The following is a 15,939-nucleotide window of genomic DNA, read 5'->3' as shown; positions in this document are numbered from 1 at the left end:
AGTAGAATGTGTTATCAGTCAAGGTCATACTGAAATTCTGCACGTCTCCTGGTACTGCTCACTCAAGCACATAGGACTTCCAACTCTATGCCCAGCTTTTGTCACCTACATCTAATTTTTAGCTACTCCATGGGCACATAGATTAGCACACATTTTTCTGACAGTTGTTGAAACAGAATATGCCATAATATCAAATCAATGGTAACAGATTCTCCCATATAGATTAGCAATAATCTAAAAATTAATTTTTGTTCAATATAATTTTCTATCCTATATTTTTAAAAAGATAGATTTTTCTTGAATACTCTTTAAAACAAAAGGAAAAACTTGTGCTAATGTTTCCCATTCTTCAAAGCCCATTGATTTGATTAGGTCTTTAGTGACTGACTTGGTAATTTCTCCTTCCTCTCACTTAATAATGTAATTATGATCTACATCCCATACCCTTCAATACTTCATAATTCAAGACAATTTTGAATATTCAGGAGTAATTCTTGATGTTCATGATATAACTTACAATTTTGCTGGGACATGAAACTGATTTGTGTATCTTTCTTAAGACAGTGAGTGAATATAACTGTGTCTAGCATCTTTACATCTCAAATAATTTTGTTTTCTCTGCAATGATATACACAATAACATATCCTAGAGTGAAAATAAAATTCTTTTAAAAACAATTTGAGAGATGGTGTTGCAAAATAAGTCACCAAAATCCCCCAATTCTCCTGCTTTGATGGAGAAGAAAACATAAAGAAATCTGAGAAAATTATGGCTCTCATCTGGGAAAAAACACCAATATTCAAGAACTCAATGTTGGATTTGGTATCTGCTTGGATCTTCATGTGAATAATGCCATACGGAATAAGTAAAACTGATTAAACTGGTTCAAAAGAACTCCAGCTAGTAAGAAATTCTGCTCACAAATATATAGAGAGAAATTTTCTATAAACTGTCTCTATACATTACATGCTGTAGTGATTTTCAGGAGTTTGGGGATTTGTTCAAGTTTGGGGAACTTTAACCTCAAAGTCTACTTCATACACTGATATGTACTGCTCTCCAATTTTTCAGATGTATTAATTCTCTCCCCCTAAATAAATGCTAAACTCCTTGAGAGCAGGTATCTGTCTTACATTCCTTTTAAATAAATAGTAGGCATTAATAAATACAGATGTTATATACAAAATTAGGTAACTTCTTGTTTATATCACATCAAATTAAAAGAAATCATAATTGTTGGATCACCAAATAGCATCACTTTTTAAGAGAGAGGTAGACAAACAAGATTAAGCTCGTGAGAGAACTCAAAACCATGTTACATGAAGAAAAGTAATCAGATTTGGGGGTGTTTAGCCTGGAAAAAAACATCCAGGGAGAGAAGGTAATAACTATCTTTAAATATTTAAAGTACTATCTTGTGGAAGAGGGATTATATCAGTACAGTACAACTTGAAAGGTCCACAAGAAAACAGATCTTTTTTTAGCTCAATATAAACATCATATTAATTTTGGAGCTGTTCAAATCCAGGCTAAGTAATCATTCAGCAAGACAGCATAGTATTTAGGAGCACAGGCTCTGAAGTTATTCAACCAGGGTCTATCCTAGCTTTACAACTTACATGCTGGGTGACCTTGATATCAAGTTATTTATAACTTCTCTAAACCTGTGTTTCCAAAAAAGTTAATGTACAAATACATATTATAGGGGATCTTGTTCAAAATGCAGATTCTGATACCAAAAGTCTAGGCTGAAACCCAAGATTCTGCATTCCTCACAGGCTCCCAAAGGAATGAGAATGTGACTGGTCCAAGGAATATATTTTGAGAAGAAAGGCTTTCTAAGCTTTAGTTTCCTCATCAGTAAAATGGAGCTTAAAACAACTGTTTTTACCTAGTAGGACTCTGTGAAAATTAAATCACAGAGGCAAAGAGCTTAAGGCACTGGCAAGCACATTAATCTTAGCTATCATTAGCTATTGTTTGAGGTGAAAAGGACTTGTTAAAGGTAAAAGATTGGCTTAAATAATTTGCGTGGGAAGTTTGGATCCTGGGATTTTGTAATTCTTTTAAATAATTTTACTAAAATTGATTCTGTAAATTAACCACATATTAATTAATCAGAATTTGGTAAATAAATGAAATACAATTTTAAACACCCAGAAACATTTTAAGGAAGACTTCTGATTCAGATGGAATAAGCTCACTTCCCACAGTCTCTCAATGAATTTTCCTAAAAACCTTTGACAGAATACATGGATTAGCTATCTGAGGGCTCTGAAAAGTAAATAGTAGCAGGTAGACTGTGGAAATAAACTACAAATCAAGGTATGACCAATTAGTGGTATGCTTCCTGTTATTTTTTTTCTGCTACTGTGTTTCCCAGCTAGTACACAGCTCCTACTCAAATAAATGTGACTGAAAGAGTGGGGGAAATCCTTTGGTTTCTTTTGTATGTTTGTTTTCTCTCCTGCCCCAGCCCCCAAGCAAGCCCCAAGCCCTAAGATGAAGTCCTGTGGCAGTGGCAGTGATGGCAGTAGCAGTAGAATAGACGTCTAAAACTCTTTTCTATAAGCAGAGGGGAATTCTCTATAAGTAGATGAACTGTGGTCTGAAGAGTGAGGGGTCTGAAATTCCTGTTTTTTCTTCCTCTTTATCCTTCCCCTACTTGGCTCTTAAAGCAGCAGACTAGGTTGACTACAGTTTCCCAGCCAGAAGACCTAGAAGGGAGCCCTTAGGAGTTGAAGAGTGAACCTAGCTAGATCAAATGCCTGCAAAACGTTTTAAGAATCAACATTCAATATAGGTTATAAAGAAAACCCAGAGTCATATAAGGTAATATTGCAAATGTCTAGGATATCATCCAAAACTACTTGTCACACAAAGAACCAGGAAAATCTCAGTGACTCACAAGAGAAAAGATAATAAACAGATACCAACCCTGAGATGACTCAGCTATTTGAATTATCAGATAAAGACTTTAAAGCAGATATTATAATGGTTTCAAGAAATAAGGGCCAACAATATTAAAACGTGTTAAGACTGAAGTCTCAGCAGAGAATTGGAAGATATAAAAAAGAAACAAGAGGAAATTTTACTACTGAAAAATATAATATCCAAAACAAAAAATTTACAGGATTGACTGTATAAAACATGGAGATAACAAAGGAAAGAGTCAGTGAACTTGAAGCTAGATCAGTAGAACAAGAGGAAAAAAAGATTGGGGGAAAAAAAGGTCCCACATTCCTGTGGGATAATAACAAAAGGTCTGACATTTGAGTCTTTAGAGTCTTAGAGGAAGAGGGGAGCATGTTACAAAAAAATATTTGAAGAAAAAATAGCCAAGAACTTCCCAAATATTGCAAAAGTCAAACTTGCAGATTCAAGAAGTTCAGGGAACCCCAAATAGGAGAAACTCAACAAAATCCACACCCAAATAAATTGTAATCAAACTGTTGAAACCCAGATAAAGAAAAATTTTTGCAAGCAGCCAAAAAAACCCAAAACAAAACAAAACAAAAAACAATGCATGCCACATAGGGGAACACTGATTCAAATGACTATAGATTTCTCATTGGAAACTATGGATGCCAGAAGGCAATGGAATAACATTTTTAAAGCGTTGAAAGAAAAGAACCGAATTCTATAACCAGTGAAAATATCCTTCCGGAATGAAGAAGAAGTAAAGATATTCTCAGATGAAAGACAACCAAGAGCATTCATCACCAGAAGACCAACTATAAAAGAAATGTGAAAGGAAGTTCTTTAGACAAAAGAGAAATAATACCACAGAGAAGATGGAACTTTGGAGTGAAAGAATAATAACAGAAATGGTAAATATCTGGGTAAATGTAAAGACTATTTTTCTTCTCTTCTCTAAAATATGAGACTTTTGAAAACAAAAATTATAAGATTGTCTGGTGAGGTTTTCAATGTACATAGATGTAATATACATATATCAAGCACAACCCAAAATGAGTAAAGGAACTTATACGGTGGTATAGTTTTTACATTCCACTTGAACTTGGTAAAATATTAGTTCTAAGTAGACTGAAAAGTTCATATATATATATCTCTCTAGTGCAACCATTTAAACAAAAAACACTATACAAACAGATATAATCAAAGACCCAATAGATAAATTAAAATGTATACAAGAGATAAATTAAAATCTAGATAATTCTTTTAGATAAATTAAAATTCTAATATATAAATAAAACAGATTAAATCTTTAATAAATAGATGAATTAAAATGTAATTCTAAAAAATTATCAATTTATACAAAATAAGGCAGCAAAAGGGAAACGGATGAAGGGAAACATAAGGTACAAATAGAAAACAAATAAAAAATAGTAGGCCTAAATCTGAACATATATTTACATTAAATATAAATGGTCTAAACATTTCACTTAAAAGAGATCATCAAAACAGATTTTTAAAAAATCAACACTGAACAATATGCTATATAAGAACTTCATTTAAAATACAGTGATTAAAAGTAAACAAATGGAAAAAGATATACCATACTAAAAATAATAAAAAGAAAACTTAAATACTTCTATCAATATTAAATAATGTAGACTAAAAGGCAAGGAAAATTACCAGGATAAAAAGAGACATTTCATAAAGATAAAAGGATCAATTCACCGAGAATATATAACAGTCATTAATATATAAGCAACTGAAAGATTCAAAATATATAAAGCAAAAACTGATAGAATTAAAAATGTACAGTATATTGAAAACTTCAAAACTCCCTTCTCGATAATTGACATAAATAAAAAGTAAATCATCAAGGATATAGAAGAAATAACACCATAAACCAAAAGGAACTAATTGACATTTACAGAATACTCCAGCCAACAACAGTAGAACACACATTCTTTCAAGTGCACACACATGGAACAGGCACCAAGATAGACCATATCCTGGGTCATAATGCAAACCATAACAAATTTAAGAGAATTAAAATCATACAAAGTATTTCTTTCACCATAACAGAATTAAACTAGAAATCAATATCAGGAAGATATCCAGAAAATCCTCAAATAATTAGAAATTAAATAACAAGCTTCTACAATATCCACAGGTAAAATATGAAGTTTCAAGGGAAATTAGAAAATATTTTGAACTGTATAAAAATGGAAGTATGAATTCAAAATTTGTGGGATGTAGATAAGTAGTGCTTAGAGGGAAATTTAAATCATTAAATATTTGTATTAAAAAGGCAGAGGTCTTGATGAAACCTAAGCTTCTACCTTTAAGAAACTAAAAAGAATAGCAAAATAAACGCAAAGCAAGCAGAAACAATAAAAAGCAGAAATAAAAATTTAAAAAGACAACTAGAGAAAAACCAATGAAATCTAAAGCTGTTTCTCAGAAAAGATCAATGAAATTTATAAACCTGTAGCCAGATGAACCAGAGAGAGAGGAAGTGAGGGAGAAGGCACAAATTACCAAAATCAGGAATGAAAGAAAGGATATCACTACAGCCCACTGAGACACTGAAAGGATAAGAGTTATGAACAACTCTATGCACATAAATACAACAACTTAGATGAAAGGGAGGGACCTAATTCCACAAAATACCAAAATTCACCTAAAAAGAAATAACTCAAATAGGTTTATATCAAAAGAAATTGAATGCATAGTGAAAGATCTTCCAAAAATGAAAACTCCAAGCCCAGATGCTTTCACCAGGGAATACCACCAAACATTTAAAGAAATAACACCAATTTTACACAATCTCTTCCAGAAAATAGAATAGGAAGGAGCATTTCCCAACTTATTTTATGAGGCCAAAATTACCCTGACTCCAAAACCAGACAAAGGCAGTATAAGAAAAAAATGAAACTAAACAAAAACATAATACCAGTATCTTTCATTAACAGAGAAGAAAAAAAATACTCAACAAAATATTAGCAAATTGAATCCAGCAATATAGAAAAGGAACAATGCATCATAACCAAGAGCAACTTATCCCAAGAACACAAGGCTAGATGAACACTCAAATAGCAAATGTAATCCATCATATTAAGAGATTGAAGGAGAAAAATTATATTATCACATCAGTCAAATGATGCAAAAAAACCCTCATTTGATAAGATCCAAGATCTTTGTGATAAAATTCTCAGCAAACTAGAAAAAGGGAAAATTGTTTAACATGATAAAAGGTATCTTTAAAAAAACTTACAGCTATCATCATGTTTAATGGTGAGAGACTGTTTTCTTCCTAAGATCAAGAATAAGGCAAAGATGTCTTTTCTCACACTCCTATTCAACAATGAACTGTAAGTCCTAGCCAGTGCAATAAGAAAAAAGAAAAAAAGGAACAGTTTGAAAGAAAGAAAAAAAACTGTCCCTCTTTGCAGACAACGTGATTTTTTATGTAGAAAACCCCAATGATTCTGCAAAAAACGTTCCTAGAACTAATAAGTGAGTTTAGCAAGGTTGCAAGATACAAAATCAACATACAAAAATCATTTGTATTTCTCAACACTAACAATGAATAAATGAATTTGAAATTAAATAAGTGTGTGTATGTATGTATGCATACATATATACACATGTACACATAAATCATGTATTTATTTATATCAATCACATTCACAACACACCCCCAAATAAACACTTACATACATAAGCTTAAATCTAACATAACATGGGAAAGACTTACATGTTAAAAACTACAAAATGCTGATTAAAACTATCATTTACCTAAATAAATGGAGACACATACTGTGTTCATGGATTGGAAACTCATAGTTAAGATGCTATGTATATAGTCAATTCTCCCTAATCTGATTAAGATTTAACACAATTCCAATCAAAATGTTAGCAAGATTTTTTTGTAGATACAGATAAGCTGATTCTAACATTTTTATGAAAGTCAAAGGATCTGAAACACTCAAAACGATTCTGAAAAGAATAAAGTTGGAAGACTCACAGTACCTGATTTTAAGACTTGCTAGACAACACCAGTAATCAACCTAGTAGTGTTTTGACAAAACAATAGACACACATATATATATCCATGGAACAAAACAGAGAAACCAGAAATTGAACTACAAAAACATGGTCAATTGATTTTTGACAAAGATGCAAAGGCAATTCAATGGCGTTGGCACAGTGTCTTCAACAAACAGTATTGGAACAAGTGGACATCTGTATTAATCATGTTTTTTTTTTAAATTTTCTGTTTTTTACGATGTTTTAATATCTTAAAAAGCTTGCTGGCTGGGGAGAGACTGCTCCTCCCAATGCTAGTCAATTCTTAGCTGGGGAACATGCATGTCTTTCATATGCAACTCCAACCATCTCTAGCTAACTCTCACACACCAAGCCAATATTTCCCCCTGTCCTAAATCATCCCAGGGCCAGGTACGAAGCAATTGCAGGCCATCCCTATTCCCCGAAGCCCACTGAAATTACACAAACTAGCCAATCCTTTATTGCTTATCCTGTCCTATCTTGCCTTTCCCCAGGAACCCCAATAAAGGCTTTATACTCAACTCTCCCCTCACTCCTGCTTCTGCTTCACCAAACCAGGTACCTTTATGGCCCTGTGTGGCATAGTGTGTTCCCTCCTCTCAGGAAATCTAAGTAATTCATTTTTCAATGACATTGACCTCTCCACGTCAACATTCAGTCACCTCTATAAATTAAAGTCCCGTGGGTATAATTTTAATACAACATCCAAATGCAAAAAATGAATTTCAACTTATACTTCACACCTTATAAAAAAATTAACTTAAAATGGATCATTTCTCAATGTCAAACTATAAAAGTTTTAGTAGAAAACATAGAAGTCTTTGCGATCTTGGGTTAGATGAAGCACTCTTAGATATGATACCAAAAGCATGACCCATAAAGGAAGAAATTAAGTTAGACTTAATTTCTTAAAACTTTCTGCTCCCTGAAAGACACTGCTGAAAGAATAAAGATATGCTTCAGACTGGAAGACAATATATGCCAGCTCAACAATAAGAAAACAAACAACTCAATCCAAAAGAATAGGCAAAACACAGATTGCAAACAAGCCCCTTAAAAGATGCTCAATATCATAAGTCATTCTAAAAAACACAAATTAAAACCACTACCTAAGAACAGCAAAAATATAAAAATAACAACTGACAAGTGTTGTCAAGGATGCAGAACAACTGGAACTCTCATACATTGCTGGTTAGAATGAAAAATGTTATAGCTACTCTGGAAAACAGTTTGGCAATTTCTTATAAAGTTAACCAGACATTTACCATACCACCCATTAATCTCACTCCTAGGTATTCACCCCAGAAATGTGAAAACTTATAGTCACACGAAAAACTGTAAATAAGTATTCATAGTAGCTCTATTCCTAATCACCCCAAACTGGAAACAATGCAACTGTCCAACAGGTGAATGGATAAACACTGTGGTACATTCATATAGTGGACTACAACTCAGCAATAAAAAGAAATGAACTATTGATACATGCACAACATTGATGAATCTCAAAAGCATTATGCTGAGTAAAGAAGCCAATCTCCAAAAGATACATACTATGATTGCATTTATATGACACTGTGGAAAAGACCAAACTACAGAGATGGAGAACAGATCAATACTTGCCAGGGATAAGGGATGGGTGGAGAGTTTGACTACAAAGGGTCAGCATGAGGAAATTTTTTTGGAGTGATGGAATTGTTCTGAATCCTGACTGTGACAGTAGTGGTTACAAAAATTTATATACGTGTTAAAACTCGTGAAATGTACACCGAAAAAAGGTACTGTCATTCCTCAGTATCTGAGGGGAATTGTTTCCAGGACCACCCATGAATACCAAAATCCATGGATGTGCAAGTCCCTTATATAAAATAGCATAGCATTTGCATATATATTACTACGCACAACCTCCTGTATATTTTAAGTCATCTCTAGGATATTTATAATACCTAATGCAATGTAAATGCTATGTAAATAGCTGTAAATACAATGTAAATGCTATGTAAATAGTTACCAGGGCAGGACAAATTCAAGTTTTGCTGTTTGGAAGTTTCTGGAAAATTTTTCCCCCTGAATATTCTCAAACCATGGTTGGTTGAATCCACTGATGTAGAACCCGTGGATACAGAGGGCTGACTGTATTTTGCACATACATTTTTAAATAAAAACCATGGTAAAAAGGCAAATGAAAACACTTGAGAACAGGATGCTTTGTCTTCAAATAAACCATTGGGTTCAATTTCAATATTTAGTTTACTCAAATTTTGAAGAAAGATCTCGTACTGCTTATAGAAGTTCCAGGGATTAAATCCATTTTGTCAACCAAGCCAAGAAAGACAGTGGCATAGAGGCAATTTCAAACTCTCAGACTTCAGTTTTAACCGAACAAATCATCAATCCATGGAGTGGAGAACCAGATAAAAAAAATGAAACTCAAACCACATACCAGTATTAAAAACTGAGCGGCGACTTTTGAAGTCTAAACTTTCCATTAATCTCAGAAATTAAATCCCATAAGAATCATGACTCATCAAGCGTTCCTCTCCCTTCTTCAGATACATAGACTTTTTTTTCCTCTTTAAAATACTGAAGAAATTACTTACAGCTTTAAGGGTAAGATCACACTGGAAAACAAGTTTCCGGAGTTGTGTTAAAATTTCTCTTTTGGTATTTTCTAGATCATTTCGTCTTTCTTCAACATTTGTCACACAAACTTTGTAGAGTTCATTTGCTTCTTCTACCTTCAGGAGTATCAGAGAAAAAAGTGACACTGGTTCACTGAATCTATATTTTAAAACAAATGCTTACTCTAGTAAGGCTCGACTTAAATAACTGAAAAGGCTTATGCATGAAAGTTCTGAAATATTCTATATTTTAAGTAGAATATTTCTAAAGAGAAATATTCTGTTTTGGTCAGCAATTCAAGGGCACTTGTCTTTCATGAACAGTCAAGTATGATTTACAATTAGTATACTGTTTGTCTATAAAATAAACATCCACTTCTATTTAATAGCCTTTTCTATTTATATTTACCATTTTCTATATAATCTTCTTACAGAATTTATCAGTTATATTTCATAAATAATACAAAGCTTCAGCCTAGTCTTGCTACCAGGTATTAGAATAAGTACACATATACACACAGTTGCCTAATGGTGAACTTTCTGAACAATCAAGTAAAAAATATTAAACTACTGCTCTAAGATATATCTTTCACAAACAAACCCCAAAATTCAAAAGATAAGCAAAAATCTCTTAGCACAGTGGTTCTCAAAGTGTGGATCCCCGGCAGCAGCAGCACACGGGCACTTAGAAATGCAGGTTGTCTGGGGCCAACCCTAGACCTGCTGAATCAGAAACTCTAGGGATGGGGCCCAGCAGTCTGTTTTAACAAGCCTTCCAGGTGGTCCTGATGCAGGTTAGTTTGAGAACCAAAGCCTTAGCAGATTATTGCTAATTCAATAATAACAAATAACAAAAAAGATGATTACTTTTTGAAGAGCCTCTTCTTCCAGTCTTCGCTTTTTTTCTAGCTGCCTGTTGAGATTTTTTACTAATCCACCACTTGAGCACAGATGCTCCTCTTCTGCACGAAACATGGAAGATTTTGCTTTTTCATATTCATCTTGACGTTGCATGCACAACAATTTTGCCTTTTTAAGAGCAGTCTCTGTTTCAAGCTACACAGAAAAAAAAGAGTATTAAATACATAATAAAAAAATCCTAATGTACAAGTTTCTTTAGCATATTCAGCAACATAGTTAAGACTGCATTTTAGATAAACTATAGAGTAAGATATGCATCTTCCCAGGGTAGATGCTTATAGACTGCAGATGATTTTTTTTTAAGTCTTTTTTATTTTTATTTTTTTATTTTTTAATTAATTAATTTATTTATTTATTTATTTTTGGCTGCGTTGGGTCTTCGTTGCTGCACGCGGGCTTTCTCTAGTTGCGGTGAGCGGGGGCTACTCTTTGTTGTGGTGCGCAGGCTTCTCACTGTCGTGGCCTCTCCTGTTACGGAGCACGGGCTCCAGGCGTGCAGGCTTCAGTAGTCATGGCACGTGGGCTCAGTAGTTGTGGCTCGTGGGCTCTAGAGCGCAGGCTCAGCAGTTGTGGCGCACAGGCCCAGCTGCTCCACGTCATGTGGGATCTTCCCGGGCCAGGGCTCAAACCCGCGTCCCCTGCACTGGCAGGCGGATTCCCAACCACTGCGCCACCAGGGAAGCCCCCGCAGATGATTATTAGATGTTCATAAATAGATGAAACTCTACTATAATACTAACCATTTTATTTTGTTCCTGTTTCCAAAGTTCTTTTATTTCTTTCCTTTGTTTTTCCATTTCATTTTTCCTCCCAAGTAGAGGCTAGCAAGGGTATTTTTAAAAAAAGAAAGAGAGAAAAAAGCTGTTTTCTAAAGGTACACTGCTGTTGTTTTTTTTTTTTTAAGTATATTGTATTTATAAATTTTTACCTGCACAAATTTGTTGGCTTGGAGAGCTGCAATTGTTTGTTGTAAAAGGTGACTGCTCTCTATATCATTAAGAAGAGCATTGGTAAATAAAGACCGCAGTGGCATAAACTCCTAGAATTTAAAATTGAAAAGTAAATTTTCCAATAGAAATGTACTAGAGTTCTAGATCCTCCCCACCCCCACTAAACTTCTTCAAACAGAGAAATTTTTAAGCTTAGATTTTTTTCAGAAAAATGACTATTCATAAATATGACCATATGAGAAAAATACTGAAGAAAATTAACGAAGTAATTCTAAACCTCGTTAGCAAAATTAGTAGCTAACAAGATAATCAACATTCATATAAAACTGTGGATTTCCTAGTTTCTTCATAATGGGTATCCTTATAAGTTTAAAAAGATTTTATTTTGTCAGTAAAAAGGTTATTTAGCATGTAAGTTCTTTCCTATGTTAAGTACAAAATTTTCTGATTTTGCAAGGCGCTCATCTGAGTAATCTCCCAGCATAGGACCCTAGTAGTTCACTGACCACTTACCTGTAGTCCAATGTTAGTTCTAGTTGCCTCTGCCAACTTGACAATATTTCTAGTGGACTCCAATTCTGAAAAGGTCAAAGAAGGCATCAGAAGGTAAATTCAACTTATTTTTTTCCCCCTCCATACTCTAAAATTATTTGTAATCCCCCAATTAAAAAGTGATCACAAATACTAGTCTGCATCATGATATGAAGTTATGATTCTTAATTGGAAGTACTCATCAAAATCAACTGGGAAACTTTCAAAATGCACTTGATTAGATCTCACTTCTCTGGGGGAATGGGACCTACATCTGTGTATTATCTGTTTCTAAGGCTATTCAGGTGAATCTGATGGGCATTCCCTATTAAAAGCAAATAATGTAGTGGAAAGAGCATAGCCTTTGGGTAAATTCTATACTCTTCCAGTTACTACTATATGATCTTAGGCAAATCTGCTGACCTTAGGCAAATCCCCTGTCTCATTTGCCTCCACTGTAAAATGGCGATGATAATCTTGTCTTGCCTACTTCCCAGGGTTTTGGTAAGGATTAAATGAGAAAATGGATGTTGAAAGCATTTTGTCAACTGTAAAACACTGGGAAAATATTAGCTATTAAGATGTTCCTTATATGTTTCCATTGCCTTCTGATCCGACAGCTACTGTTGTTTTTGTCTCCTTTAACCATATTATCTGATTGCATTTCTTTTCACCCACTAGAATATGACTTCTTTAAAGGCAAAGACAGTATACTATCTGTCTTGGTGCCCCCAGATCTAGTGGTTGGTCCACATCAATGTTCAATAAGTATATTTACTGTAAGAAGAGTCTTTCCTATTTTAAGAAGAGAAAATGGGCAATGATTTTATGTACTACAATGAAAGAGCTACTAATTTGGAATCATATTATTTATAGTCTGTAGAACATGAATCACAAACAATTCAGTTCTTACGTTCCAAAGTTAATCAGATGCCCCAAAGGGCAACTCACCCAAGCTCAGCTTCTTTTCAACCCATGCAACTATGTTCTTGGTATATTTTAACCATGTTTTAGCATATGACAAAGCCAATTCTATAGAGTTAGTGTTCTTTAACAGCATGCTGTCTAATTCTATAGGAGAAAAACTTCCTGAAAATAAAAATATCAAGGTAAGTACACATTAAATATGAGCTCATAACTCTAAACAAAGACACATTCATATCCTAAGATGTTCTTCAATGAAAACTGGTTAAAAAATATGTGACAAATTCATAATTAAAGGGTCACAGTTTAAACTGAAAATAACTTTAAATTATATTTTTTAATCAATGTGTATTTCTATTATTCATCAAGTTACAAGTCCTATATAATTCTTGATCAGTCTCTATCATCACATTATCTATCTACTCTAGCAGGTGTTTTTCCTTAAGTTTTATATGTAAAACTTCACACATCATTCATTTTATATCTGAAATGAATACTTTAGGTTACTAAGCAAGGAGAGATTAAGTAATCCAAAACATTTATCAAAAGTAACTGTAAAAAGTTTGACTAAAGTTTTAAGTACCTCAAGCATTACCTTTTTCACTGGATGAGTCCACTGATTCCACAGAAACATTTTCAAAAGACTTAAAACATGGAAGAAAACAAATTTAAGATTAGAGCAGAAGATAACAGAACTTTGCTTCAAAATTTTTTCACTCTAATTTGTTACTCTGACATAATTCCTACTAAAGAATTTCAAGCATTTAGAACTCAAAGGGCCTGAGAAGTCTGTTTAAATGCCAGAACATTTAATAAGAATTATACAGCTTTTTACAACAGCAGTTCTCAAGGTCCAAGAATGAATAACCTCATTGTTTACTAACAGCATTAGTTAACATTAATGAATCCATTCAAAACTTTAAATTCTGCAGATCTCAAAAGTATTAGTCAGCAAGTTATAGAAGCAATCTAAATAGACTGCTATCTAAATAGAAGACAAAGACCTCTCTCTTTCAGCCATCTTTTACCTTTCATTGTACGATAAGCTGTCTCTGAAGGTCCATTGGACAGCTTAGTGCAGAACTTTCTATGATGATGGAAATGTTCTATATCTGCACTGTCCAGTAAGGTAGCTAATAGCTACATGTAGCTATATGAGCATTTGAAAAGTGGCTAATTTAAATGAAAATTAAAATTTTAATTTAATGAATTACATGTGACAAGTGGCTACCTTATTGGACAGTGCAGGAAAAGGTTATCTACCGAAACTGTGAGGGTTTATATTTAGTTGGGCAATACGGAGTATGAAGGAATTCAATGCAACAGGAATCAAGTAAAACCTGGGTTTGAAGTCAAGCTCTATCACTTAGTAGCTGTATAACACTGAGCTATGTATTTATACTCATTTAACTTTGGTTTGCCCTTCCATAAAATGAGGATAAGAACAGTACTTCATAAGACTATTTTAAGGATTAAGATGATGTAGGTTTAGCACAGTGCATGGTTATCTATTAAGCACCATTAAATAAATGGCAACTATTATTTTAAAAGATATTTTTCAAAACTCTTCATCGAACGAAGTAATTTTATTAGTAGTATATCATCATGGATTTTTAGATTTCAATTTCTAGGGTAAATTAAAAACTGCAAAAAGGAAAAAGTATTATCCTATTAAGAATTAGTATACATGTGCACAACAGAAGTACACGAATGGGAGATATGATTTACACCTAAAATTTAAATTGTTTAGACCCCTTTTACACTGATATAATGTTTTATTACACCTTCTAAATTAGCAGCAAGCTTGAAAATATGAAATTGAGGAAAAATCATAAATAACAGCAAAATATTTAAAGATCTTAAAATTCTTCATCATTCTGATATGGTTTCTACACTATCCTCCTTTAGTCCTTCAGTCACCAAATGGATGACTTCAGAAGTAGTCACAACTGTTTTCTAAATACTGTAGTACATATAACAAATGCCTTAGTCATTCATATTTTGTATTATTTAAGAAAGATCTATAGTTTTTATATTATTTTGATATAATAACAGGTACTTGGCACATTTCCAAATATTTGTTGAAATCCTTTTGGATTCCAATCCTTTTTGGAAATCCTTAACAGGAAATGATCAACATATGTCCCTAATGCAGTTTGTTTAAATATCTTGCATTTGGTGAAAAAATTTTAGTCAAATGAAAATATTACTACTACAATTAGTATAAATCTTTAAAGCAATATTCTCCATACATTCCTAATGTTCTTTTATTTCATAGCAATTTTTCTTCCAATTAGGAATCAGAACCCCAGTTCTCTAACATACTTATAAGGATGCTCTCAGGGAGAATTCAGACCTTCAATTCTGTTAACAAGTGTTTCATGGTAACAAACAAACTGTAGGATGTGTGAAAAGATTAACACCCTCTTTACTTCTTTTATCATTTTTCTACCAGTCTTAAAATCTGCGACAACGTCAGAAAGGAAAAACAGCTATGAATTACTTACTAAAATTTTGGACCATAGACATATAGGTTCATTACATAAGACACTATAAAATTACCAGCTATGTTTTTTTAAAAAGATGGTTCGGGACTTCCCTGGTGGCGCAGTGGTTAAGAATCCGCCTGCCAATGCCAGGGGACACAGCTTCGAGCCCTGGTCTGGGAAGATCCCACATGCTGCAGAGCAACTAAGCCCGTGCGCCACAACTACTGCGCCTGCGCTCTAGAGCCCGTGTGCCACAACTACTGAGCCTGCGTGCTGCAACTACTGAAGCCCACGCGCCTAGAGCCTGTGCTCTGCAACAAGAGAAACTACTGCAATGAGAAGCCTGCGCACTGCAACGAAGAGTAGCCCCCGCTCACCGCAACTAGAGAAAGCCCGCGCGCAGCAACGAAGACCCAACAGATCCAAAAATAAATAAATTTATTAAAAAAAAAAAAAAAAAAGAAAAAGATGGTTCCACTTCAAAAGTACAATTAAATTTTTGGTCCAGAAACTGACCAT

General features: G+C 33.7%; 1 protein-coding gene across 3 annotated transcripts in view; it reads right to left on the bottom strand.

The window, feature by feature from the left end:
* Window positions 1-15,939, bottom strand: part of ARHGAP29 (Rho GTPase activating protein 29) — a 77,761-nt gene that overhangs the window by 20,770 nt on the left and 41,052 nt on the right. For all 3 annotated transcript variants that reach the window (XM_061183861.1, XM_061183860.1, XM_061183862.1), the window contains 7 exons: window positions 13,527-13,575; window positions 12,959-13,096; window positions 11,990-12,054; window positions 11,455-11,565; window positions 11,267-11,347; window positions 10,473-10,661; window positions 9,585-9,722 (listed from right to left, as the gene is read on the bottom strand). In XM_061183861.1, coding sequence (XP_061039844.1) covers window positions 9,585-9,722; window positions 10,473-10,661; window positions 11,267-11,347; window positions 11,455-11,565; window positions 11,990-12,054; window positions 12,959-13,096; window positions 13,527-13,575 — 771 coding nt within the window. The remainder of the gene's footprint in view (window positions 1-9,584; window positions 9,723-10,472; window positions 10,662-11,266; window positions 11,348-11,454; window positions 11,566-11,989; window positions 12,055-12,958; window positions 13,097-13,526; window positions 13,576-15,939) is intronic.

This window comes from Eubalaena glacialis, chromosome 3 (assembly GCF_028564815.1).
Source record: "Eubalaena glacialis isolate mEubGla1 chromosome 3, mEubGla1.1.hap2.+ XY, whole genome shotgun sequence".
NCBI classification, from domain to species: domain Eukaryota; kingdom Metazoa; phylum Chordata; class Mammalia; order Artiodactyla; family Balaenidae; genus Eubalaena; species Eubalaena glacialis.
Note: the sequence above shows the minus strand (reverse complement) of the source record. Positions and strands in the feature narration are given on the sequence as shown.